The sequence below is a fragment of the Panthera leo genome, chromosome D2, assembly GCF_018350215.1.
Source record: "Panthera leo isolate Ple1 chromosome D2, P.leo_Ple1_pat1.1, whole genome shotgun sequence".
Taxonomy (NCBI): Eukaryota; Metazoa; Chordata; class Mammalia; order Carnivora; family Felidae; genus Panthera; species Panthera leo.
Window position 1 is genome coordinate 86,757,365 of NC_056689.1, and position 27,537 is coordinate 86,784,901.

The following is a 27,537-nucleotide window of genomic DNA, read 5'->3' on the forward strand; positions in this document are numbered from 1 at the left end:
TCTGTCTCTGTCTCTCTGTCTCTCTGTCCCTCTGTCTCCCCCTTTGTCTCTCTCTCTCTCTCTCTCTCTCTCTGTCTCTCTCTGTCCCTCTGTCTCTTTCTGTCCGTCTGTCTCTCTCTCATGACCAGCAAGGCCTTTGCCTGTGACTGTCCAGAGGGGTATGGCTTGGGCCTGGCATCAGGAGTCACAGCAGGAGAGGAGGGAGGACGGCGGCCCTGGTCCTGGCCCTTACAGTGCCCCCAGAGGCCCAAGAGAGCGTGGGTCTCGTGAGGGGCAGGACGGCCGGCGAAGCAGGGCCCCTGGGGCATGGAGCCCGTGGCCAGGAGAGGTGGCCAGCAGTAACCTGTTCTGTGAGAGAATTAAAGTCAGCCCTCGAACCAGGCACCTGCTGGGTCTAACCTGGGAGCTCAGCGCCTCTGACACGTGGGAGGAGAGGCAGGACCCCCAGGAGCTGGCGGAGGACGTGGGAACCAACGGCCTGTGCCTGGAGAAGTGACGTGCTCCCAGAAGTAGGCCTCCTCCCAGTTTCAGAGCCTGGGTCAGTCCCCGCCCCTGAGAAGCCTCCCGAGGCAGGACGTTCAGGTGCGGCGGGCCGGGTCTCAGATGGGCCTGGTTTGGAGCCTGCAGAGGAGGCCGGTGACCAGGGCTCTCGGCGAGGGGAGGACCAGAGAGGTCACGGAGCGCTGCTTACAGGTTGGCACTGGGGGTCCTGGAGACCTGGAGACGCAGAGCACACGTGAGCCTCCTCCTGAGGGGAGCTGGTCTCCGTCAGTTTGGGGGGCAGACCGCAGGGGTGAGGACCTGCCGTCTGGAGCGGCAGCCACGCCCCAGGCAGCGACGCTCGGCTCGCAGACACGCTGCACGGAAGATGGGGCTCCAGGGAGAGGCCCGGGGGCTGCGTGCCGCCTGCCGGGGACGCAAGGGCCTGGCCACGGACGCATCAGCCTCGCCGCAAACCACCCGATTTACACACGTTTCTGACGCCTCATCGAGAACTTAAGAGCCACAGTATCCCCTTCACAGAATCCAAACATTAAGCTTTTCGGGTTCATTTCCAATTTAACATCCTCCTTCCAAAATGTCTCTCTCCTAACACAGTCTGCCAAGCCCAGAGAGGATGCTCGGAACCTTCCAGCACGACACCCCTCCTGGTGCACGTGGGGGTCTCAGCACACGGTTTTGCTAACCGCCCAGACGGCAGCCGGGAGGCCATACGGAAGGAGATGCAGATGTTCAGAGTCTGTGTTTTTCCTGAGTTTTCTAAGCAACAGATAACCAGGGTCCAGCCACTTGCCTGGGGAGTGATTCCAGGTGCAGCGTCCTCTTTGCTTCTGTCTGGTGTCCATCCCTTCCCCATCGGGGTGGCGATGCACATGTGTGGGGCCGGCCCGGAGCTGGGTCTCTGCGGCTGCCTGCCCGGGAGGGGGGGAGGGGTCAGAGGCGGTGGTCTTTGCACACAGCTGGGCCCTCCGGGGGCCCACGGGAGCTCCTGGTCAGGAAGTGCCACCAGCTGACACGGGCCAGCCTCCCCCGGGCACAAAGCACCTCATCCTTATGACAGTGACCTGGGCGGTGCCGGGCAGGGGTCTGGTCTGGTCCAGGAACAACCTGGGCCCACCCGCCCTTCCCCCACACGCACCACCCACGAAGGGCCCGGGACCCGGGTGCGCAGGGCCGTGGGGAGGCACCTGCACCCACACCGGGAACGGAGAACGGGGCGGACGCTGAGGCAGGTTCCAGAAGTCATCTTGAAAGCCTGATTGATGGATCCGGCTGTGTCCCAACTGCATTTGGAGAAAACTGCTCAATGGAGAATCTTTTATTAAACCCAGGATTAAGAAGGCTTGTTTTATCAGAGTTTCAGAAGTGACAGAGGATTAAACCAGCAGGATGGAGGGATTCGAAGTAGGAGGCGGGAGGTCTCTGCAATGCTGCGCCCTCACCTCCAGGGGGCACGGGGGTCCTGGGCGTTGCAGGCCTTGGCCAGACTCCCTAAAGACGGTCAGGTCTGGCCCCGGGGCCTACACGGCCCGTTCTCCACCCGGTGCGGTCTGTGCTTGGCCATCACTTCCCCGGGTCACCAGCTGCAGGACAGGCACCTCGAGGTCAGGTCGAGGCGGGGGACACAGCTCCCGACTGCTGGGCGGCCCCAGGCCCTGCACTTCACACCCCACAAGCCCAGGGAGCCAGAGCATCCTGCCCTCTGCAGGGCCTTGAACCCCTGAGCCGGGGCAAAGGGTGCGGCCTGCCCGGAAGAAGGCTGACGTGAGCCTGCTCAGCAGGGACTCCCCCCCGGCCGCCCTAGGGGTCTCAGGGCATCTCTGAGGAGGTCGCAAGGAGGGAGGTTCAAGCCCCTCCAGGTGCCGTGGGTCTGGGCCTGGAGCAGGTCCAGGCTGATCGGCAGGGGCAGCGCGAGGGCGAGGAGGAAAGAGGCCAGCACGGCCCATGAGCCCCGCCGAGGGAGGGGAGGGAGGCCCCTGGGCCCCACAGAGAGAAACGGACGTCCAGGGGGGCAGGGATGCTGGGGACAAGCTGGGCCGGGCTGGTGGCGGCACCCGCAGCTCGGCTGCGCCAGTGGGGTCCTCCTGCCACGGACGGCCGTGTGTGCCTTCTGCTTCCTCCACCCACCTCCCACTCACCGACGTTTTCCTGAGTTTTTCCTTCTCCTGCTGCTCTAGCGGGAAGACGTAGAACATCTGGGCTTACCGGTCACATAACTGTCTGTGAAACGCACTGTGAAATTAATGAGGGTCTGAGCCTTTACAGACTTCCGGGAGCCAGAGAAGCAAGCCCCCTTGGGAAAGAAGGACTCCCAGTTTGGGGGGAAACCAGCGCTGCCTAGCAGCACAGCCAGAGCCACGGGCGCCCGGCCGCGACAGGTGCGTTGGAGCACGAGCGTGACCTGGGGCTCGGCATTGACTCTGTGGTTCCGTCCCCGAGCAGACACGGTTCCCGAGAAGCCTGCGAGTTTCTGGCAAGGCCACCCTTGCTCCCGTCCTCACGGTGCCCGCTGTCCTGCACGCGGTCGGTTCCACGTTGGTGTCATCAGAGACCCCGCGGGGCACAGATCCAAGAGCACCAAGCCCTGCCTCCTGTAGGACTGTGTTTGGGTAAATGTTCACTATATTCATGAGTTCTTCCTCAGGATTCCAGTGGCTTTCCGCCTTTGTTCCACGATGTTTGCCTTCTACTCATCCCTTGGGGGGGGTTGGTGTGTATAGAATTAATTTTAGTTATGTCTCCTATCCTGCTTTGTGATCTAGGCAAACAGTGGAGCCGACCAAATGACCACAATAAGGAGCTAATTGAAAAAATCTAAATGTTACAACTATAAAAACATCACGTCGTTTGTTATTGTTCACACTGATTTTGTTGGGGGTTTTCTTTACCAAAAAAACCTACATAGACTCAAGAAGGTAATTTCTGAAAGTATGGATCCAAAACAATAAGCTGACCAACACTCATCACCCTGCCCGGCCTCGGGCACCGGTACCAGTGCCCCACGGTGCTCTCGGCCGCCTCACTGCACACGCACCTGCACACGCACACTGTTGCACACACGTGCACACGTATACACTCCGTGCCTCACTGTGAGGTGTTATTCCAATCCTGCCCCGCTCTTAGGTGCCCAGATTGTCCCAAACCTCTGCTGTTCCAACAGCTTAAAGCAAGAATATCTGGCTGACAAACTGTTGGAAATTAAAAATAAAGATTATTTTTATGCTTAAGGATATTTTAAAAGGAGAGGAAGAAATGCTTCAAGATATCAAGCACTAGAAGACTGTCTTGTGGTGTGCCAAAACTGCTAATACCAGAGAACCAGTGACTCGGGAATATTAATTTTCAGACAAATCATTATTTTAACAGAACTGCCAGGCGGAACAACTTGCTTCTGACCACGTCTAATCTGGTGAAATTGCTTTGGCCCAAGCGCAAGAAGCCTTGGCAGGAGGCACCAGGCGGCAGCGAGGAGGAGGCTGGCGAGGCCGGGCTGAGCCGGGGCGCGTTGGACCGGCAGCCTGGCAGGGCCACGTGCCCCAGGACCTGCGCAGGCCAAGCAGGTCAGACGGCGGGGCCAAGAGGCTGGAGCCGGGTCGAGGGCTCCTCGGTGGCTGATCTCCCGGGCCGGTCGCCAGGAAGAGGCTGCACCCCCCACAGCACAGACACATCCCCTCGGGCGCTGCACGGACTGCTCTGGGCCTGACCCTCACAGACACAGGGCACCAGGGGGTGACAAGAGACGGCAGCAGACGCGGGTGCTGGACGGAGGGCACGTGCGAGGGGGCAGGACTCCCAGGCTCCTCTGAGCAGGACCCCGAGCTCCGCCTGCGTCGGCCACCCTGAACGGGGCTGCAGGGAACGGCCCTCGTAGAAGGGGACCCCCGGAGCCACCCCCACCCACAGGGGCCCCAGATGGGAACCTGGGCCCACAGAGAGTGTCAGGCCCCAAGACACCGGCCCCCGTCCCAGCCGGCCCACAGCCTTCGGGAAGCACTAACTTCTGGTTAACTGTTCAGGTCTGGAAACTGGACTAGTCCTGGTGTAAAACCATCGGAGCCCTGGGTGTTCCCGCTTCTGTCTTGGTCCCGTGTGCAGACGCGACGCCAGCTGGGCGGGAAGCAGTGGTCTGACCGGGAAAAGCCCACACACAGGCCCTGGTTAGGACGGCCGCACGTCTGCAGGAGACACACACCCTCCCGTCTCCACGGAGCCAACTCCGGGCTGGTGCCCTGCCGCCCCTCCTGGCGGCCCCGACCCCCAGGTGACCAGCTCTCACCCTACGAACACACTGCTGTGTGCGAAGTTCCCCCCAGCAGACTCGCCCCGTGCCTGTGGCTGGGGTTCTGGGCCACCGTCGAGCCCAGGAGGTGTGGGTGCGGCTCCCTGAGTTCCTGGTCACAGACAGCACCCCTGGGTGGTGCCCATGTGGCTGCTGTGTGTCCTACCCCTGGGGTCAGAAGACTAAGAAGGGGGAGAAAATGTGATTTGAGGGAGACGAGACTAAACATACAAGAGCAACCTGGGGGCTGCTGTGTGCCCCCCCCCACCGCCTGCTCCCCAGAGTCTGCAAGGGGCGAGGGCCCAAGGAGCCCTGGGGGGGCCCTGCTCAGACTACCCCCACCCTGGAGCCCGACCCCGCAGGACACCTTCCAGAGGTGAAACCTGAAAACACTCCACTGCCTGCCGACTACGAATGGTCTGGTAGATGGGAGGTAGCACGAAATGTCCCGTGGCCTCCCTGTGACCTCCCCGTGGCCTTGGTCAGGGGCCTGACTCCTCCTGGGAGCCCGACAAGTTTGTTAGTTTCATTGTTTGGGTCTCAAACTAGGCTCCACTTCAGGGCAGAATGAATCTGTTGAGGCAAATCTTTGTTACAAATGGTCTGCACAGATGCAAACTGACGCCTGAGGGGGCGGGGCTGGTTGCCACGGCAACGGGAGAGCCGGTTTTGATTCCGCTTCGTGAGCCTTGGATGCTAAGTGCGCCGAGAGCGGGCGTCCTGCACCCCCCAGGGCCAGGCTGCGCTCTCACCCGGAAACACGTCTCCAGCAACCGTGGGCTTCTGCTTTCGGGTTACCAGGACCCTTGCGGTGGCTGGAAAGCAGGTACCCGCAAAAGTCCCCAAAATGTTCTGAGAGGAGGCAAGTCTGGGCTGAGCCATTCTAGCCACCTAATACCTGAGCTGGCGCTCCCCACGGACAGAGGGAAGTCAGCGCCGTAGTTTCCCCGAGCCCCTCTGTACTGGCTCCGTCACCGTGCTGACACCCCCAGCCGTCCGTCACCCTTTGATTCCATCCACTGTGAGGCTGGTCTTGAGGCGGCCCCACCGTCCTCCCCAGACTGTTTCCTCCTGTCCCGTGAATGGCTGCCGGTTCCGGAAGCCGGCAGGTGCAGAGAAAGGCCACCCCCCAAGCACGTGCCCTGGTCGTAGGGACCCAGGACACTGGACACTGGCCGTTCAGCACGGCAGAAGCATCCAGCCAGCTCCATCCGAGCAGCAGGGTGGACTCGGCCCCCTGGGGCTATGCTCCCTGACTAGGCAAACCCCTAGTTGGAAGTCCCACGCGGGGCCTGGTCGTCCCACTGTCCTGCACAGAAAGCCCCAGCCGTCCACCTCTGAGTCAGAAGCAACTTTCCCCAGATGAAGGAAACCACTCTCAGTGGAACGAACAGCTCAGGCAGTGGATAGGAGGTCAGGGCTGGACGTCCGGAGGTCAGTGTTGCCTCCCACACGGACAGAGTGCAGACCCACGTCTGCGGTGAGCCCTTCTGTACAGAGGCCTGAACTCAGAATGTGCCAGAACCCTGGCCTTCCTGCAGGAAGCGGAGCCAAGAGCTCCCTGGGGAGACGCTGGTCCTGGAAAGAACCGAGGCACGCCCCCCAACCCCGCAAGTATCAGGAGCAAGTGCCTGGTGCCGTAAGAAGGCCTGAGCCCTAGAACACTTGTTTCACTCAGAGTCTTTGGCGCGCTGGGAGCGATGAGAAGTATGTGACAACTGTCTCTGTGGCCCCGATCCTCTGAGGCCCCAAGAGCAACGTGAGGGCACGTCCCTCCCGAGCAAGCATGGTGCCATGACTTCCGTGCAGCCACATCAAGCAGGGTCCCTCCTTGTTCTCCAAGCCGAGGACGTTGTCTCATTAGAGAGAAGATCTGAGGCTCTCCACAATGGCCGGTCACACTGAGCCCTGGACCCACAGTCCCTGACCCTCCGGGGGCGGGGGGGGGGGGGGAGGGGGGGGCAGGGGGACGACCAGGCAGGCTCCGTGGAATGACAGCAAAGGGAGTCTGACCGCTGGTGCCCCTGTTTCCCCATCTCACAGCTGTGCTGCCCTGTGCTGGGTACAGATGGCCTCTGGCATGTGTGAGGGGATGCCGTGCCCCGCCCCCACCTGCTGCCCCAGGCCTGGGTCTGTAACAGATGTCCTGCCGTGTGCAGTCCTGAGGCTGTGCACCGGGCACCCGGAGGGGCGATGGCAGGGCAGCTGTGGGCGGGCGGGGGTAGCGCTGCCCCTCACAAAGCCAGAGGCCCTCCGATGAGGCTCCTCCGACAGCCCTCAGTGTGGGGCAGCCCAGCGATTCCAGAGGGACACCTGCACCCAGGTGTGGATTCTGGGTGTGGCCCCTTGGATGCAGGCCACAGAGTGCAGGGTCTGGACGTGCCCTTCGAGGGCAGCACTGAGGCCTGGCTAGAGGGGCTGCTGGGGGCGTCCAGGACTGGGCTGGCCCGGTCCTCTGCCTCCCAATAGCCTCTTCTGTAAGTTCTCCCAGAAGCTGCCTTTTTGGGATTCAGGAGGCCCCGATTCTGGTCCTACCGCCTCTGCTCTGAGGCCAGGGCAAATCACAGGCTCTTGGGACAGAGCACAAGGCTGTGCACAGAGCAAGAGACTGCCGGCGGCCGCCAGCAATGCCCCTCCTCTGTGCCCTTCCCACCACCCTTCTGCCATCTCCGGGCTGGGAGCCCTGGTGAGGGATTGGCCCGTGTTCATGTCATGCCCTGAACGTGGACAGTCTTTGTGAAGGGATCGACAGGTGGACAAGCCCCATGGGGCCGCCCAGCAGTCTGGGCTGAACCCTGAGCTCACAGCGGGCTTTCCCGCCTTCCTCCTTGCCCCACTTGTCCAGAACAAAAGCCGGGGCCCCCCACCCCCAGGGGAGCAATCCCGGAAAGCTGGGGCGGGTAAGGGCTTGGGGACGGACACCCACATTGCCGCACACTCTTCACCCCTCTGGCTTTCACATTCCTTGTCCAAATCCCAGGCCTCATCACTGTATCCACAGAGAAGCATGGGGAACACAGCCCCCAGAGGCAAGGGCCACGAGCTGAGAAAGTCGTGAATCTTAGTGATGCCCCAGAGTCCAGGCCCAGGCCCTCCAGAATCGGGGGGGGGGGGGGCTCTCCCGAGCAGGCACCAGTGTCCTGACCTTCCAGCCGGGAGGGAAGAGCGTGGGCCTCCCCCACGCTCACACGTGTGTGCCGAGCACAGTCCCCAGGCCCCCCAGCCGCACCTGACTGGGGGCACAGAGCCAGAAGCCCTCACAGGGGTCGTGCTGGCTGCAAAGCCCACCCGCGTCCCCGGGTCTCACCTGTCCTCCACCCCCCAGCACCCGGCCCGACGGGGGGCTGGGCCAGGACCCTGGATGGGGGCAGGGGCCTCTCTGTGCAAGGCCACGGCCCACCCACACCGGCAGGCAATTTGGATCTGAGAATATTTTAATACAAGGACTATGAGAATTCCTCTGAACTCCGGTTCCTTGCTCACATTTCTGTTCCTGGAGCCTTCAACGGACGAGGATTTTCTTTAAAAATAAAGTGAAATCATCCAGTCCTCCTTCCGCCTCCTTTCAGGGAAGTGCTTTAATGTGAGTTGTCCGATTCTGTTGGAAGCGGAGGCAAAACCTGGCCGGTTGTCTCTTTAAATCGGCTCTGCAGTGTGCCGGGCGGCCGGCGGGGCTGGGAAGAACCATTCTGCCCTGCCGCAGGGAGCCGGGCCACAGCCCGCCCAGCGCCATCAGCGCCTCCCCCATCCCCATGGTTACGGCTCCTGCTTCCCGGCCCGGTCCCCGTGCCCGGCTGTCGCCCGCCCTCCGAAGCAGGCGCAGAGGCGGCTGGCGGTCCCCACGCGGAGCTCTGGAAGCCACCCGCGGAGAATTGCATTGAATGTCTGCGGGTCCTGGCTCTGACTCACTCTCTCGGTGCAGTGCCCGTGGCGCCGTGGCCGGGCTGCAGTCTTGCAATCTGTTGATAACTCCACTTGCTAGCTCGGAATGGAAAACTGCTCCCCGGCACAGAGAACTCGCCACAGCCCGTCGGCACCGCGCGGCGCAGCGCCGGGGCTCCCGCTGCCTCTGCCTGAATAGGTGAGAAGTTGGGCTGCGTTTCCCGGGGCTGCGTGGCGGGTGGGCCCGGGCAGGGAGGCAGCGCGGCGGGCAGGGTCGGAGCCCTCCGGCCGGCCGCGGCGTCCACTCCCCCAGCCGTTGCTCGGGCAGCAGCGCCGAGCGGGCTGGGGCGGCTCCTGCTGTTCCGGAGGCAGATGCTGTATAACTTTGGGTTCCGCGGAAGGCGCGGAGCCGCCACGGAGATGGCGCGTCCGGGGGGCGACGCCGGCCCCTGTGTCTGCCGGCCTGGGGCTGGCCGATCGTGGGGACGGCGAGTCGAGGCTTCTTCGGTTCCCTGACTTAAGCTGACAGACATGTTTCGGGGCCGAGCTGCGTGTGCTGGGCGGCGAGCCGAGGCCGGCTCCCAACGTGGGGAAGGCAGTGCTCCGGGAGGGCTGCCCGAGGTCCCTGCGGCTCCTGAGCCCCCGGCCAGCACCAGAGCCCGGCAGACACGGCAGGCCCCCCGCGTGCCCCTGGCGACGCAGCCCCCGGCCCGACGCTCCGACCGACTGGCCGGGTGGGATGGCCACGGGGGGGGGGGGGGGGGGGGGGGGCGACGCCTGGCTGAGGCCCCGGGGACCCTCCGCCCTGCCCTAACCGTGCCCTATCTTCACAGATGGGGACAACCTCGTGACCCTCACCCGCCCCACCGTCGCCCTGAGGCCCCTGGCCCCGGGCTGGACCCCACAGCCACTGTGTGGGACCTTGACCTTCGGGACGGCCATGGAGGCCGGCGGGGAGGAGGGTGCCACATAATCGGCTCGGCGGCGACCCCGCTCCGTCCGCACTCTGGCTGCAGGAGCTTCGCAGGGCTCATGGTGAGTACGCGCCCCCCGGGCAGCGGGGCCCGGCCACCCCTGTCCGTGGAGTTACCACGTGGCCAGTTAGCAGCATCGGGCCCCGGTGTCCAGGGCTGCCCGCCGGCTGCTCTGCTGTGGGCTTGCTCGGCGTCGATCATACTAATTAGTGGCAGGCATGCTGCAATGTGGAGCCATTTAATCATGGGAGGAGATACGGACCTGGGTCCCTCCCCCAGGGCTCGGGTGCAGGACCGGGGAGGCCCCCCCTGGCCCCTGGCCGGGGTCGCTGCCCCTCCTGTCCGAGGCCGTCGTGTGCAGCGCTCCCAGGGCAGCTCCGCCAGCCCCTTCCCATCAGAAAGTGGGCTGCACGGCAGGGAGACGCGGGTGGGCTTCGGAAGCACGTAGAGCAGACGGGGGCAGGACGCCTCTGTCACCAGAAAAGGGGGCACGGCTGCTGTGGGCAGGGCCATGAGGGGACTCGTCCCGGAGGCTCGTGTAGCCTGGATGTGGCCGCTGCCGCTTGCGTTCCGGGAAGGCTGGTGGCCGGGTAAATAATGCATTGTGTGTGTTTGTGAAGGACGGTGGTGGAGGGCCCAGCGCGTGCAGGGAATGCCGATGGCCACAGGACACGTGGCCGGCAGCAGCCGTGGCTTGGACGCCAGCAATGACTCAAATGCACACCGATTGTCTGCTTCATGGGGGGGGGGGGGTCTGTCTGAGTCACTTGTTCGTTTCCTTCCTGTTCTGCTCGAGACGCCCAAACAAGGTCGGGCTTGTGGCCAAGACTCAGCATTGTGCATGCCACTGCTCCAAGCCTCGCCGGCCCGGAGGGTGACAGGCAGCCTAGAGGTTGTGCGTCCAGGCTCACCACTCCTGGGGAGGCCGCCGGCCTGGCCGGGGCCCCAGCTTTTCAGGGGACCCAGGGTGCCTTGCCCAACAGGGCTGCCCCCCCCCCCTTGGCATTTTTCCAGCTTTCCACCCTCAGGTTAGAGCCTTATTTGCAAATGGAACCTGTCATTTGCAGACAAAGGGTGAGCTCAGAGGTGTTGCAGGAGGCTGGGGGGGCGGGGGCGGGACCCTGCAGCAGCTTCCCTGGCCTCTCTGAGCACCGCTGGGTGACCCTCCCCATGTCCACTCTGCGTCCCGTCTACACTCTGCCTTCAGTCCCCAGTGACTGTGTTCTGGTCCCAGACGCTGGACACTGGCCAGCCCAGGACAGTGAAAACTGGCGGGTTACACTTGCCCGGAGGGTTTGGGATCTCCGCAGCTCGTTGGGCTTTGATTCTTAACAAATAACGTTTACACTGGAGAGTCTCCAGAAGAAATGGAGAGCCCAGCCCAGCGTGGGGGCCGCTCTGCTGCAAACGCTTCCCTGCGTGTGTCCCTGAGACTATAGTGCGGACACCTGCGTGGCTTCGCCCCAGGGGCCCAGGGCACAAGGAAGACCAGAGGCTGTGGCCAGCAGGGTAGCCCGCCCCTGCCCACCCACACTGCTGCACTCACACCGCCAGCCAGACGTGTGCCCCGGCTGGCGGTCCGCTTCCCTGACACCGAGGCCAGCCACCCGCTTTCTGGCTCCTGAGCGTGAAGACGCTCGGTCTTGCGGAAGCGCTTCGGGGGCCACGCTGACGCCTGCGTTACACTGAGGCTCTGTCCTCCCTCCTGGACAGGCGCCCCGTCTGCTGTCAGCGTGCCGGCGGGACCGTGAAGGCACATGCAGCCCGGACGCTCCCCTGTGGGGCCTGCAGGACACAGGCCACCAGCACGGCTATTAGCAAGCAGGGCAGGTGTGGACAGTGGCCCTGTTGGTATTCACGTCCGAGCAGCTGCCAGACGGGCATTGCTTTGCACCCCATGGCCTTCTGTGATCCGCACACTTTCCTCCTCAAAGCTCGGTGGCATCTTGGAAGGGAGTAAGAGGTTGTCCGAGGTTGTGTGCTTTCTTCCTGTTTCCTTTCACAGCGTAGGTCTCGTGGTTCACCCGACAAGCGGCGTGGTCGCTGTGAGGGAGGCCACGTTCATTTTGTACAAGCTCTGCCTTCCCGGCCACACCCCCCGTGGCTGACAAGGCGTCGTGGGGACTCCTCTGATCACTGGGACATCAAGGGGACCTCAGAGGACAGGTCCGTCCGCTCACTAATGTTGAGCCCGAGAGGCAGAGCCCCTTCCCTGCGCCCCGCGGCCGGCCCCTGACTTAAGACCTCCCTCCTCCTTCCTTCCTGTCTCTCTTAACGTCTAGGTGATTTATTTGCAAAACATACCAAAAGACACACCCAACTAAAATAATAATAAAGCATAAAAAGGGGGTAAGCCTCAGGACCAGGGGAAATGCCTGCAAACCCCAGACCAGGGCTCTGTGCCTCCAGGCTCCACGGAGGACGCAGGCCAGCCCTTGGGACGATGGAGCCTCGGTTTCCCGGAAGGAGAGACACGGCCACACAGCTTGGAAAGGCAGAGCAGTGAGCAGGCACGGCGGGCTGGGGGCCACGGCGGTGGGAGCGGCTGTCTGGACTGAGCCCAGCCTCTCGGGCGTGAGGTCCGTTCTGGTCTGAAGGGCCCCGGAGGGACGTGTCCCGGGGAGTCAGCCCCGCACACCACGAGGATTTTGTCCGTGGGACACTTGCAGTGCAGGCCCTCCGGGAGGAACCTGTGTACGTGTGAACCCTAAAATATAAAATGGTGTCTCCCTTTTGCCTTCCCTACTTTGAGTTTTAAGCGTCATCTCTAAAAATGTACAAGGGCACCCTTGGTCACTAACTTGCAGGAAGAAAGCAGAAGCCGAAAGGAAGTGAGGCTCTGTTTCTGCGACAACTCACTTGGCACAGCTCTTCTGGGATCAGAAGCCTCCCTTGCTGCCTCGCTCAAAGCCAGGCCCTCGGATGGGAACGCATCCCTGAAGCAGGGTGACCTCGGCCGTGCGTGAGCTGGCCCGGGCGCCGCGATCGGGACACGCTGCGTCTCGAACTGACCTCCCGACGCGTTTGCCTGTGGCGGGAACGGTGGTCTCATTTCCCCTGGCTCAGCATGAAGTGTGTGTGGATAAGACTTGGAGGGTAGGATGCGCTCGAACGTAAGCTCTGTGATGAGGGTCCTGGCCACCGGACGCACTTCTCCGACCCTGGGCACACATGCAGGGCGGGGACGCAGGGCACCAGGCGTCGCTGCAGACTACGCCTTCCTCTCCCGCCATCCCTGCCCCCACCTCCAACCAAGAGTCAGGGCTGCGAACACGGCAGGAAGGCGGGGGTCTCTGGGGGAGTGGTGACGGAGCCCCAAGACAGGGCACGAAGGGACTGCGAGTCCCCAGAGGTGTGGGCCCACCCCAGGCCTCAGCCCGAGGCGTGCCGAGCACACTGGTGAGAAAACACGCTTGGGTCGGGCTCCGCCGGCGGCTTGCTCACATGTATGCGCACAGGAACCCGGTCCCGGCAGCCAGGGGGCTCCAAGAGAAGTGCCAGTGTTTTTTAGACACCAAGGTAAAAGCCATCGTCTTTGTGAAAAGAACTAATCATGCACACGAGGGCCCGGGCACGTCTCTGGGACGCGATCAGGCCTGACTTGCGGAGAGCCTGCCGGGCCCGCTCCACACCTGTCAGCAGCGTCCAACTCTCAGAAGAAATGGACCGTGAGAAGATCATCCGATATCAGGATTTGACCACAGAAACTTGCTTTCCTCGACTTCTGCAGTGATTTTCCACTGGCTGGAAGCTGGCGCTGGCCGCCTGTGACAAGTGTCAAACCCTTGGGGCTCTCCGGAGCCACAGGACGCACCCTTCCCACCATCACGCACGGCAAGCGCTCCAGAACTTGGGATGCCGGGTGTGTGAGCACTTCCAGTGGACCGGGACACCAACGGGAGCCCAGCAGGCCCGTTCAGCTGTGACGCCCGGCCCTGCTCCACCTTTCTTATAAAACACTCTTGGGGGGCCTGGGTGGCTGAGTCAGTTGGGTGTCCTACTTCGGCTCAGGCCATGATCTCACGGTTCATGAGTTCGAGCCCCGCGTCTGTGCTGACAGCTCAGAGCCCGGAGCTGCTTCGGATACTGTGTCTCCCTCGCTCTGTGCCCCTCCCCCACTCGTGCTCTGTCTCTCTCTCTCTCAAAAATAAATAAAAACATTAAAAAATTAAAAACAAAAAACACCTGTTCTTTCTTCACCAACAGGCAATTAAGTCCCACATCACAGAAACCTGTCCTCACACGGGCAGAAGTTCTGTGTTGCAGGATGGAGGGCCCAGCAGGTGCCCGCCCCAGCCATCGAGGCCTGCCTGACGTGTGTACCTTAGGAGGAAGCCTCCATTAGCCATGGGTTAGTGGCCAGGGTGGGTAGCCCTGCAGGGACCCAGGCCGCAGACCCTTCCCCCGGGGCTGAGCCTCGGTGTTGGGGGGGGGGGGTGGCCTGGTCAGCTGCATCAGGGAGGACACTCACTTCCCCAAGAGGGCCCTGGAACCCTGTCACCTTGAGGCCGGCCTCCTTGGCTGTCTCTCCTCCTGGGCTCGTAATTTCATGGGAATTGGAGCCACATGTGCAGCACGGGTCCTGCTGAAACCCCAGTCGTCCCGACAGGAGTCCTCGGTGTTCTGTGCACGTCCACACCTGCCCTTCGGGCTTCCTGGCCGAAGGACAGTCAGGACCATAAGGGGATCACCACGGTGTCCAGCCCACGGCCTGCCGAGTGACACAGTGCCCCTCCTTCGGTCACATCGGGTCATCTGCTGGGCCAGGGGTGCTACTTCCGGCTCTGGTAGTCAGCTAGATCCTCAGCGGCCAGACAGGGAGGAGTCTGGGTCGTGTCCAGGTCACTTGGAACCTTTTCCCTGGTGACAGGATCCCATCTGCTGTCATCATGGCAGCAGAGAGACCTCCTTGGAAAAGTCCCTGGCAGGAGCAGATCAGGGGACAGAGGCCATGGCTGGACACCAGGGTGGCCCTCGGCTGTCCCCCGGCTGGCCAGGGCCTCATCTCAGCTGGACTGACAAGAGATTATCCCCCAGGAAATGAAGCAGGTTGAGCTCTTGGACATAGAAGCTTCCCGGCCATGGCGAGGCCAAGGGCCCTGCAAGGACGATTTTCTCTCGATTTCCCACGTGACTCAGGCTGGGCGCCTTCCTGGAGGAGCACTGGCCACCTCCCGCTGCGCTGACCACGCATCTAGACACGGCCCAGGGTGGGCACATCCACCACGGGCACGGCTGCTGACAAGGCTGCAGAACCCCCACCCTGACCACAGCCTGTCCTCACAGCTGGGCAGCTCAGCACTGTCTCCCCGGGGTTCCCCAGGGCAGCCTCCATGGACACAGCCCTCACCTGCCCTCACCTGCCCCCCAAGCCTGGCAAGTACCAAGGCCATGCTGGTAGAGCCCGCAGTTCAGAACATGAGCTGAGGGGTCAAGACCTGGGGAAGGGGGCGGAGGGGACACAACCAGCACCCTGGGCTGGGGAGGGGCCTTAAAGTGCCCGGTGAGTGGGAGGGGGAGGGAGGGGGAGGGAGGAGGTAACCAGCGCCCCGGGAAGGAGTGGGAGTCCATCTCCAGAACCCCTTGGGAGGCCAGGGGATCTGCAACCAGCACCCCAGACCGAGCAGGTTAAAATACAGAATTGTCTTTGTCTCTGTCCTGGAGCCTGGAAGTTCAAGATCAGATGTCACAGGGCTATGAGAAATAGCCCGCCGTGTAGACGGCTGCCTTCCTGCTGTGTCCTCAAATGGCCTTCCTCTGGGCAGGTCGCGTCCAAGTCTCCCTCTTATAAGGACATGGGTCCTGTCGAACGAGGCCTCACCCTATGACCTCTTGTGATGGCCATCACCTCTGTGACAGCCACCTCCACTAGTCACATGGGGCACAAGTATGTCAGCCTGTGCTTCCGGGGACTTGGCTCGGTCCACAGCAGGGCTTCCCTGTGACGCTGCGAGTTACAACACAGCGTTGCTCGGGGGGTCAGAGGGCAGAGGGCAAAGATGCACGAGGCCAGGGCTCCTGACTCCCAGCCCGTGGAGCCCGCACAGCAGACGAGGGTCTGTGCACCGGGGGCCCCTCCTCCAGGGCAGAAACCTCCCGGCTTTGGAGCTTGGAGCGCAGGCCTCGCCAACCCGCCCACATGACCGTGCGCTTTGCGGCCGTTTTTCCTGTCGCTGGAGTTTGGGGAACGTGGTCCCGGCACGTAAATCTCGTGCCAGGCGGGTGCTGTCCTGAGGGCCTCGGGGCCCTGCCGACCTATCGCGTCAACCGCTTTTCCTCCACCGACCTGAGTCGGCTCCAGGGACTCGCTGGACACAAAATTCCCCCGGGGGATCTTGTAAAGCAGGATCTTGATGCGCGTGAGGCGGGACATCTGCACGGCTCCATCCGGACCCTCGCGCGGGCGGGTTTGGGGAGACAGCCGCGCTCCGAGGAAGCGGGGCGCCCGTCACAAACCTCCGCTCCACTCAGGAGACACCTCCGGCCGCTTTCAGGGGAGAGGCCAGACCCGGGGGGAGCCAGGTGGCTCCACAAGGTGCACAGTTCCTCGCCACGTTGCCCACTCGTTCTGCTCTGTGCTCTATCCAGGATTTGAAAACCGTGCTCTCCCTGCCCCAGGACCCAGGGGAGTTCCTGCACCCCGTGGTGTATGCCTGCACCGCCGTCATGCTGCTCTGTCTCCTCGCCTCTGTCATCACTTACGTCGTGCACCAAAAGTAAGGCCCCACTCGGCACCAAGACTGCATGCTTCTACCTTCAAATGCAAACCCTGAAACGAGACCCTCCCCACCCCACGTAGTGAGAAGTCCCTGGCAGGTACTTCACGGACCACCTGCCTACGTGGCAGGCGTGGCCAAATCCTCCGCCGAGTTTTCAGGGACAGCCATGCCCTTCCACTCCAGGCCTCCACCAGGGCCACCTATGTTCTTATCAAAAGGGGTGAAATAGGTACTTCCTCCAATGGCCCAGGGTCAGTTCAGGTGCTCCAAGGGCCCACAGCCTTGGGAAGTTAGCATAGCTCGCGGAACCCTCACACACCTTTTCGTTGTGCCTCTTAATCTGGGGAGGGGCAGGGGGGCATCTAGTTGTCTTTCTTCTGAGCTGGTTTCCTGGCCACCTCTGCCTGTGCGGGGAAATGACCTGGGGCTGTCTGCATCACTTGAAGATGCACTGTGAAATGTGAGGAGGGGTCTCTGTCATGGTCAGGATCAAGCCCATAATCAAAGTCATGAGCAAAGCCTAGACTGTGGGCATAACCAGTGATGAGAAGAGGCTTGGGTGTGTCCAAGGCCACAGTCATGGGGAGAGTGTTGGGCATATCCAAAGCCATGATCATGGGGAGAGAGTTGGGCATGTCCGAGGCCATGATCATGGGGAGAGGGTTGGGCATGTCCAAAGCCGTGATCACGGGGAGAGGGTTGGGCATGTCCGAGGCCATGATCATGGGGAGAGGGTTGGGCATGTCCAAAGCCGTGATCATGGGGAGAGGGTTGGGCATGTCCGAGGCCATGATCATGGGGAGAGGGTTGGGCATGTCCAAAGCCGTGATCATGGGGAGAGGGTTGGCCATGTCCAAAGCCGTGATCATGGGGAGAGGGTTGGGCATGTCCAAAGCCGTGATCATGGGGAGAGGGTTGGGCATGTCCGAGGTCATTATCATGGGGAGAGGGTTGGGCATGTCCAAAGCCGTGATCATGGGGAGAGGGTTGGGCATGTCCAAAGCCGTGATCATGGGGAGAGGGTTGGGCATGTCCAAAGCCGTGATCATGGGGAGAGGGTTGGGCATGTCCGAGGCCATGATCATGGGGAGAGGGTTGGGCATGTCCAAAGCCGTGATCATGGGGAGAGGGTTGGGCATGTCCAAAGCCATGATCATGGGGAGAGGGTTGGGCATGTCCAAGGCCATGGAGAAACTGTGGCCACCATTACAGCTGTAAGAATAGGATGAGTAATCTCTACCATGGCCGTAGCCAGGGGGAGGCCAAGTCACGGAGGTGGTCACAGCCATAGGCAAGGTCCTAGGCCACAGACTACAGGGGTCTTGCTTCCAGTCAGTCACAGTCATGCCCTCTTCTTGAGGTACCAGACATCTGCTCAGAGAGGGAAGAAGAACTCCATCCTGGGAATCAGGAGGTGTGGCCAGGTGTGTCCCACCCTCTAGCTCTGTGACCAGACAAGGCATAGAGTCTCAGGTTTCAGTATCAGCATCTGTCCAATGACCAGGTTCGAGATTTCTCAAAACCCTCCAGTCTAGCATTCCAAGTCGATTTAACACAAAAACGTCCAACAACCACACACTGAGGGCGCCACACACACCCTGTGTGTTCCCATCCATCTGGTCCTTTGGGTGGGCTCCCCCGGCCTCTTTCGGTGACACCTCGGGGGTCTTCAGCTCGGTCCCCACGTGGACGGAGCATGGCAACTGGGGAAGAGGGCTGATCTGTGCACCTCGCTCTGCGTGCTGGGTCCTGATGGGACATCTCCGTCTCCCACAGTGCCATCCGGATCAGCCGGAAAGGCCGGCACACGCTCCTCAACTTCTGCTTTCACGCGGCTCTGACCTTCACAGTGTTTGCCGGCGGCGTGAACCGCACCAAATACCCAATCCTGTGCCAGGCGGTGAGTGCCATCCACACCCTCATTTTGCTACAAAATTTAAAGTGTTTATCGCCGCTCCTACCAAAAGGGAAATGTATGATAATTGTCTTGTTTATGAAAAAACACTCGAGTATTTGTTCAGATGTGTCTCCTGGAGGGAGTAGTTCAGCATCCAGGGCACCTGTATTACAGCCTTTTTGCCACGTGAGGCTGACTATTCTGCTCAGCACTGGATCGTGTCAGGTACTTTGCTTTTCGCTTGACCAGGTGGCTCCGAGGCGTCTGGTCACATGCGAACTGGACGCTTCCCGTCCGGCAAACGGTGCTGGTCCCCGGAATAGGGTCGGGAGCTTCCCGCCTCCCAGAGACTGGCCCAGAGACAGGAGCACAGAGAAGGGGCCAACCGCCACCCCCCCGCCACCGCCGTCCAGGTATGCTCTGGCACCAGAGCAGGTGGCTGGGGAGTCCAGGCCGCAGAGGCCCTGCCCCCCACATGGAGCTCACTCCGAGAGGCTCTGCTCCCGTCTCAGGTAGAATAGGGGCTTCTGAACATCGCAGCATTGAGAACAAGTCACCAAAAGGCCTTCTTTCCACTCCATGGCCTCACCTGACTTTTCCTTCAAAAGGGGGGAAACGCCCTTTGGTTCTGACAGAGCTCGGAGGGGGCCTTCCCACCAGCAGCACCTGCTTCCTCCTGCTGCTCCGTGCGGCCCTGGCCCAGGACAGGCGGCCCCACACCCAAGTCTCTCTGTAGGCTCCGCCCTCCAGAGCCTCGCTCACACCCCTTGCTCCTGGCTCCAGCTCAGCCCAGGTGGATAGTCACCTCTATGTGGACAGTGACCTCCAGAATGAACAGCGATCTCCAGGTAGAGTTTCCTGTGATGTGGACAGTAGTCTCCAGGTGAACAGTGGCCTCCACGGGCAGGGTAACCTCTAGGTGAACAATGACCTCCAAGTGGACATTAACCTCCAGGTGGATGGTGACCTCCAGGTGGACAATGACCTTTAGGCAGACAGTCTCCTCCAGGTGGACAGTCTGCTGCAGGTGGATAGTGATCTCCAGGTGGACAGTGACCTCCAGGTGGACAGTGACCTCCAGGTGGACAGTCTCCTCCAAGGGGACAGTGACCACCAGGTGGACAATGACCACCAGGTGAACAGTCTCCTCCAAGGGGACAGTGACCTCGAAGTGGACAGTGACCTCCAGGTGGACAGTCTCTTCCAGGTGCACAGTGACCTCCAGGTGAACAGTCTCCTATAAGTGGACAGTGACCTCCAAGTGGACAGTGACGTCCAAGTGGACAGTGACCTCCAGGTGCACAGTCTCCTCCAAGTGGAAAATGACCTCCAGGTGGAGAGTGACCTCCAGGTGGACAGTGACCTCCAAGTGGGCAGTGACCTCCAGGTGGACAATAACCTCCAGGTGGACAGTCTCCTCCAAGGGGACAGTGACCTCCAGGTGGACAGTGACCTCCAGGTGGACAGTGACCTACCTCCAAGGGGACAGTGACCTCCAAGGGGACAGTGACCTCCAGGTGGACAATGACCTCCAGGTGAACAGTCTCCTCCAAATGGACAGTGACCTCCAGGTGGATAGTCTCTTCCAGGTGAACAGTGACTCCAAGTGGGCAGTGACCTCCAGGTGGACAGTGACCTCCAAGGGGACAGTGACCTCCAAGGGGACAGTGACCTCCAGGTGGACAATGACCTCCAGGTGAACAGTCTCCTCCAAATGGACAGTGACCTCCAGGTGAACAGTCTCCTCCAGGTGAACAGTCTCCTCTAAGTGGACAGTGACCTCCAAGTGGACAATGACCTCCAAGTGGACAGTCTCCTCCAAGTGGACAGTGACCTCCAAGTGGGCAGTGACCTCCAGGTGGACAGTGACCTCCAAGTGGGCAGTGACCTCCAGGTGGACAGACTCCTCCAAGTGGACAGTGACCTCCAAGTGGACAGTGACCTCCAGGTGAACAGTGACCTCCAAGTGGGCAGTGACCTCCAGGTGGACAGACTCCTCCAAGTGGACAGTGACCTCCAAGTGGACAGTGACCTCCAGGTGAACAGTGACCTCCAAGTGGGCAGTGACCTCCAGGTGGACAGTGACCTCCAAGTGGGCAGTGACCTCCAGGTGGACAGACTCCTCCAAGTGGACAGTGACCTCCAAGTGGACAGTGACCTCCAGGTGAGCAGTGACTTCCAGGTGGACAGTCTCCTCCAGGTGGACAGTGACCTCCAAGTGGACAGTGACCTCCCAGTGGATAGTGACCTCCAGGTGAACAGTGACCTCCAAGTGGGCAGTGACCTCCAGGTGGACAGACTCCTCCAAGTGGACAGTGACCTCCAAGTGGACAGTGACCTCCAGGTGAACAGTGACCTCCAAGTGGGCAGTGACCTCCAGGTGGACAGACTCCTCCAAGTGGACAGTGACCTCCAAGTGGACAGTGACCTCCAGGTGAACAGTGACCTCCAAGTGGGCAGTGACCTCCAGGTGGACAGACTCCTCCAAGTGGACAGTGACCTCCAAGTGGACAGTGACCTCCAGGTGAACAGTGACCTCCAAGTGGGCAGTGACCTCCAGGTGGACAGACTCCTCCAAGTGGACAGTGACCTCCAAGTGGACAGTGACCTCCAGGTGAACAGTGACCTCCAAGTGGGCAGTGACCTCCAGGTGGACAGACTCCTCCAAGTGGACAGTGACCTCCAAGTGGACAGTGACCTCCAGGTGAACAGTGACCTCCAAGTGGGCAGTGACCTCCAGGTGGACAGACTCCTCCAAGTGGACAGTGACCTCCAAGTGGACAGTGACCTCCAGGTGAACAGTGACCTCCAAGTGGGCAGTGACCTCCAGGTGGACAGACTCCTCCAAGTGGACAGTGACCTCCAAGTGGACAGTGACCTCCAGGTGAGCAGTGACTTCCAGGTGGACAGTCTCCTCCAGGTGGACAGTGACCTCCAAGTGGACAGTGACCTCCCAGTGGATAGTGACCTCCAGGTGGACAGTGACCTCCAGGTGGACAGTGACCTCCAGGTGAACAGTGACTTCCAGGTGGGCAGTCTCCTCCAGGTGGACAGTGACCTCCAAGTGGACAGTGACCTCCAGGTGAGCAGGACTTCCAAGTGGACAGTGACCTCCCAGTGGATAGTGACCTCCAGGTGAACAGTGACCTCCAAGTGGACAGTGACCTCCACGTGGACAGTGACCTCCAGGTGGACAGTGACCTCCCAGTGGATAGTGACCTCCAGGTGGACAGTGACCTCCAAGTGGACAGTGACCTCCCAGTGGATAGTGACCTCCAGGTGGACAGTGACCTCCAGGTGGACAGTGACCTGCCAGTGGATAGTGACCTCCAGGTGGACAGTGACCTCCAGGTGAACAGTGACCTCCAAGTGGGCAGTGACCTCCAAGTGGACAATGACTTCCAGGTGGAAAGTGACCTCCAAGTTGGCAGTGACCTCCAGGTGGACAATGACCTCAAGGTGAACAGTCTCCTCCAAGTGGACAGTGACCTCCAGGTGGACAGTGACCTCCAGGTGGACAGTGACCTCCAGATGGACAGTGACCTCCAGGTGGACAGTGACCTCCAGGTGAACAGTGACCTCCAAGTGGGCAGTGACCTCCAGGTGGACAGTCTCCTCCAAGTGGACAGTGACCTCCAGGTGGACAGTGACCTCCAGGTGAACAGTGACCTTCAAGTGGACAGTGACCTCCAAGTGGACAGTGACCTCCAGGTGAACAGTGACCTCCAAGTGGGCAGTGACCTCCAGGTGGACAGACTCCTCCAAGTGGACAGTGACCTCCAAGTGGACAGTGACCTCCAGGTGAACAGTGACCTCCAAGTGGGCAGTGACCTCCAGGTGGACAGACTCCTCCAAGTGGACAGTGACCTCCAAGTGGACAGTGACCTCCAGGTGAACAGTGACCTCCAAGTGGGCAGTGACCTCCAGGTGGACAGACTCCTCCAAGTGGACAGTGACCTCCAAGTGGACAGTGACCTCCAGGTGAACAGTGACCTCCAAGTGGGCAGTGACCTCCAGGTGGACAGACTCCTCCAAGTGGACAGTGACCTCCAAGTGGACAGTGACCTCCAGGTGAGCAGTGACTTCCAGGTGGACAGTCTCCTCCAGGTGGACAGTGACCTCCAAGTGGACAGTGACCTCCCAGTGGATAGTGACCTCCAGGTGAACAGTGACCTCCAAGTGGGCAGTGACCTCCAGGTGGACAGACTCCTCCAAGTGGACAGTGACCTCCAAGTGGACAGTGACCTCCAGGTGAACAGTGACCTCCAAGTGGGCAGTGACCTCCAGGTGGACAGACTCCTCCAAGTGGACAGTGACCTCCAAGTGGACAGTGACCTCCAGGTGAACAGTGACCTCCAAGTGGGCAGTGACCTCCAGGTGGACAGACTCCTCCAAGTGGACAGTGACCTCCAAGTGGACAGTGACCTCCAGGTGAACAGTGACCTCCAAGTGGGCAGTGACCTCCAGGTGGACAGACTCCTCCAAGTGGACAGTGACCTCCAAGTGGACAGTGACCTCCAGGTGAGCAGTGACTTCCAGGTGGACAGTCTCCTCCAGGTGGACAGTGACCTCCAAGTGGACAGTGACCTCCCAGTGGATAATGACCTCCAGGTGGACAGTGACCTCCAGGTGGACAGTGACCTCCAGGTGAACAGTGACTTCCAGGTGGGCAGTCTCCTCCAGGTGGACAGTGACCTCCAAGTGGACAGTGACCTCCCAGTGGATAGTGACCTCCAGGTGGACAGTGACCTCCAGGTGGACAGTGACCTCCCAGTGGATAGTGACCTCCAGGTGGACAGTGACCTCCAAGTGGATAGTGACCTCCCAGTGGATAGTGACCTCCAGGTGAACAGTGACCTCCAAGTGGACAGTGACCTCCAGGTGGACAGTGACCTCCAGGTGGACAGTGACCTCCCAGTGGATAGTGACCTCCAGGTGGACAGTGACCTCCAAGTGGACAGTGACCTCCCAGTGGATAGTGACCTCCAGGTGGACAGTGACCTCCAGGTGGACAGTGACCTCCCAGTGGATAGTGACCTCCAGGTGGACAGTGACCTCCAGGTGAACAGTGACCTCCAAGTGGGCAGTGACCTCCAAGTGGACAATGACTTCCAGGTGGAAAGTGACCTCCAAGTTGGCAGTGACCTCCAGGTGGACAATGACCTCAAGGTGAACAGTCTCCTCCAAGTGGACAGTGACCTCCAGGTGGACAGTGACCTCCAGGTGGACAGTGACCTCCAGATGGACAGTGACCTCCAGGTGGACAGTGACCTCCAGGTGAACAGTGACCTCCAAGTGGGCAGTGACCTCCAGGTGGACAGTCTCCTCCAAGTGGACAGTGACCTCCAGGTGGACAGTGACCTCCAGGTGAACAGTGACCTTCAAGTGGACAGTGACCTCCAAGTGGGCAGTGACCTCCAGGTGGACAATGACCTCAAGGTGAACAGTCTCCTCCAAGTGGACAGTGACCTCCAGGTGGACAGTCTCTTCCAGGTGAACAGTGACCTCCAAGTGGACAGTGACCTCCAGGTGGAGAGTGACCTCCAGGTGGACAGTGACCTCCAGGTGAACAGTGACCTCCAGGTGGACAGTCTCCTCCAATTGGACAGTGACTTCCAAGTGGACAGTGACCTCCAGTCCCCAGGCAGGAGCCAGATGGGGGCTGCCCCATGGACTGAAGAGCCATCTTACCAAGGACTCCCCTCTTCGGTTCTGCCATTGGTGGTGTGTGTCTGCCGGGGCCACGTGGCGGGAGGGTCTCAGCCTGGCATCCACGGCGCTCGTGTCGCTCCCCTTATAGCCTCTGTTGCTGTGAATCCTACAACCATTTACTGATGCTGTGGAAGCTGCTGAGGCCTAATTATCTGACACTCGGGTGCACCGGTGGCGACCTCGATGGCAGTCTGTGCACACAAAATGACCTGTCCCCTGCACTGATGGCAAGCGACTCACCCTGGGGCGGGAGGGTGAGAGGCTGTTCAAGCAGGGGTGGCATGGGGAAGAATCGGGCTGAGCTCCGGCTCCAGGCACTGGCCACCAGACAGCACCTCGTCCCAGGGCCCAGGCAGCCTGACATCCGGCTCGGTTCCCTGCGAATCCCCGTCCAGGCCGTGCGCCCCCCCGAGAACCGGATTCTGCCATCCACGCTGGAGCCCCAGCAGCAAAGCCGCCAGCAGGTGACTAAAAACCGCACTGAGGGGCAGACACGCTTCCTTAAGCCTTTGGATAGGCACGGCAACAACCGCAGCACATACCCCGGGAAACCCAATCCGTGTCCTGCCTGGAGGTGCCTGCCGAAGAGCGGAGCCCGCCGAGGGCGGTGAGATGTCGCGCTCGGCCAACGAGGGCTCTTGTGCCGGGTCCCTGGCGGCGAGGAGCCGGCTTCAGCACCCCCTCCCCCCAGGCTCCTCGGTGCCGCTGGGGAGCCCACCCCCTCCCGAAACCCGGGAACTGTGTCCATGCTCCAGCCTGGATGGGGGTTCCTGGAGGCCAGGGGCCTCGTTAGCCAGGTGGACACCCTAGGAGCGTGGCAGGTCGGGGAGCGCTCCGGGCCTGGAAGGGTCCGGGGAGGCAAGGTCTGCAGAGGTGATGACGGTAGTGTGAGAAACGGTTGATTCTCCTGTGGTGGCCATCCTCAGGAACCCCGTCGGGGGAAGCCAGCCTATGAGCTCCGGAGTAGATCCCACCCTGACCTCCGGACTACGTGTCCCCGGGAGCGGGGCGTGATACCTTCGGTCATTCATTCGCGAATTTCGAGCAGAGCCGTGCTAACTCTGGCTGCACTGCCCAGCTTTCCGGCAGGGGAAGAGGGACAGAGAGCACCATGTGCACGAGAGAGAACAGTGACCTCTGTTCTCTGGACAGAGATGGGAGACGCCTCCCAGGTGAGGAGACGGGGCTGCAACCCCAGCGAGCCCTCCAGGTGGCATTCTTGAAGTGACTCCCCCGACATTTCTCTGAGTCGGGCCTGTGCCTTGCAGACGAAGACAGAAACGTCGCTACTGTTATGGAGGGTAACCCAGCATAGACACCCTGTCCTCTGCCCACTGGAGAGGAGACAGGCCTGACGAGGCACAGCTGGGAGACCACAGCGTCAGAAGCCGGGACAGTTGGCTTTAATGTGGCGATTTGACTGATCACGGGGCCGACATTTGGCCGACATCATTCTGGGTGCGTCCGTGCGGTGTGGATGCGGTCAGTGCTGGAACCGGTGGGCTGGCTCAGGCAGGTGCCCTCCCCATCATGGGGCTCATCCTCTCCACCAGGGGCCTGGGGACGATGACAGAGGAAGGAGGGACTCTCTCTGTGCCTGTCCAGGCTGGGACATAGGTCTTGGCGGGAGCCACAGTCGGGTCTCCTGGGCCTCCAGCCTGCCCACCACGAGCCACGGGTCTCAGACTTCTTAGCCTCCACATCTCCACAAGCCAATTCATGGTAAATGTGGTTTTCCTCCAGGGGGCAGCCAGGCCTGCCCCCACGCTGACAGGGGACAAGCTGGCGACCACCCTGGCACCTGAACACGGGACGCCCCCGCCAGCCTTCCCTATCCAGGTGTGGCTCACACTCATGCTCTGTGGCCCGAAACTTGGTCGGCTGGAGAACAGATGGTTGCTATGGCAACAAGAAGATGACCGGGCACCTCATTAAAGTCCTAAGTGACATCGTGAACACAAACGGCCGGCCGCCAGTGGCCCCATATGATGATGTGCGTCAGCGCCGGGTTGGGGCCGAGAGTGGGGCAGCCTGCCGGTCCTGGTGGCGAGCCGAGGTGGGGGGTCCTATGACCTCTCCACGTGTCCGGCCCAAAGTGGCATCTGGGAGGGGGAGGCTGCAACCCCCCGGCAGGCGAGGCTCAGAGCAGCCCATCGGGAGCATAGCCGGCTCTTCCCACCCCCTGCTGACCCTGGGGCTTCTCTGTGGACTCGGCGTCTGTTTCCAGTCCCCTCAACAGAGAGCCCACGATCCTTCAGTTGAGGGCCAGACGGACACGCCCCTTCCTTCCTCCTGGTTCAGGTGCAGAGTGCCTGCCCCCCAGTTCCCAGGCTGGGGTGAGGTCCGGCACGCGGGCACCCACAGGAGGCCCAGGCCAGGCTGCGGAAAAGGCCGCGGAAAAGGCTGCAGAAAAGGCGGCACTCACCAGGCGTGTGCAGGGAGGCCCCTGAAACCACAAACAGCTCCGGGGCTCCCACCCCACCCATCCCGTTCCCCTTGGTTATTTGAGGTTTTCTAATAAGTGAAACTTGAATTCCGGATTCAATAAATCATCATAATGCAATGTTAGCTTTATTCAGAGAATCACCTTTCCGATCACAGCCATGATTTACTTGTCATCGTGAAATGTCAGGTTCTTGCTTCGTAGGTAACCTCGTTTTCTAGAAGCAGGTGGAGACAGAAGAGCATGATTAGCTAACACAGTAAGTGCTGGGGGAGGGGTAAAAGCTCGGCCAGCAGCTCCCACAGCAACCAGCAGCTGCGCCTGTGGGAGCGGACGTCAGCGGCTGATCCTGGAGGTGCTTTATGTCACACGCAACCCCAACACCAGCCTCATGGGGAGACCCCTGCTGCAGGGCCGCCCGCCCCTCAACAAGTGGCACCCGTGTGGGGCCCAGCCCAGAGGACGTCCTCCCTGGAGCCCTCGGGTTCCCGCGTCTGGGCCAGGCTGACCATGGGCACGTTGGCGGGCACTGTGCACGCACGGAGGGGCACCTATGGGGCCAGCCTCTCGCGGACCGCCCGGGAGGTACCGTGTGTGCAGGCCCGGGGGTCCCCGGCCCCATGTCTCCTCAGGACACAAATCTCACCAGCTCCAGAGTCCTGGAGGCCCGGGCAACTCCCTGTGAAGGGGACATCGGCACTGAGTGAGACCCCCACGTGCCCTCCTGCGGGGCTCATCCCCTGTCACTATCAAGCTGAATCCTAAGGACGCGAAGGGAGCAGGAGGGCCCAGGCCCAGGCCTCGGGGGGCACACGGTCTCCGGGGCAGCACGCTGGGGGGCGGCCCTCGGAGGCGCTGCTGACCGGCCTCTCCCCGCAGGTGGGCATCCTGCTGCACTACTCCACGCTGGCCACCATGCTGTGGATCGGGGTGACCGCCAGGAACATCTACAAGCAGGTGACCAAGAAGGCCCCGCCCTGCCCCAGGCAGCCCCTGCTCAGGTACCGAGCACGCACGCCTGGCCACCTGGTCTACCTTCCGGGGGTCTCGGCACACCGGCTCAAAGGGAAACGGGGTCCGGGGACAACCCGGTCTGCACAGGTGTCCAGGGCCGGGGCGGGTGCTGGGGG

General features: G+C 61.3%; 1 protein-coding gene and 1 long non-coding RNA gene across 2 annotated transcripts in view; one reads left to right on the top strand and one right to left on the bottom strand.

Moving 5' to 3' along the window:
* Positions 1–1,282: 1,282 nt before the first annotated feature.
* Positions 1,283–4,611, bottom strand: LOC122202817. Its single transcript, XR_006194897.1, has 3 exons — positions 4,500–4,611; positions 2,640–2,733; positions 1,283–1,412 (listed from the first exon to the last, which is right to left on the bottom strand). It is a non-coding gene; the product is annotated as an uncharacterized LOC122202817 (long non-coding RNA).
* Positions 4,612–8,596: 3,985 nt separating this feature from the next.
* ADGRA1 (adhesion G protein-coupled receptor A1) overlaps positions 8,597–27,537 on the top strand; it is a 36,112-nt gene continuing 17,171 nt past the window's right edge. The window contains exons 1-5 of the mRNA XM_042908986.1: positions 8,597–8,861; positions 9,496–9,697; positions 16,225–16,352; positions 18,132–18,255; positions 27,287–27,408. Coding sequence (XP_042764920.1) covers positions 8,662–8,861; positions 9,496–9,697; positions 16,225–16,352; positions 18,132–18,255; positions 27,287–27,408 — 776 coding nt within the window. The 5' untranslated portion in view covers positions 8,597–8,661. The remainder of the gene's footprint in view (positions 8,862–9,495; positions 9,698–16,224; positions 16,353–18,131; positions 18,256–27,286; positions 27,409–27,537) is intronic.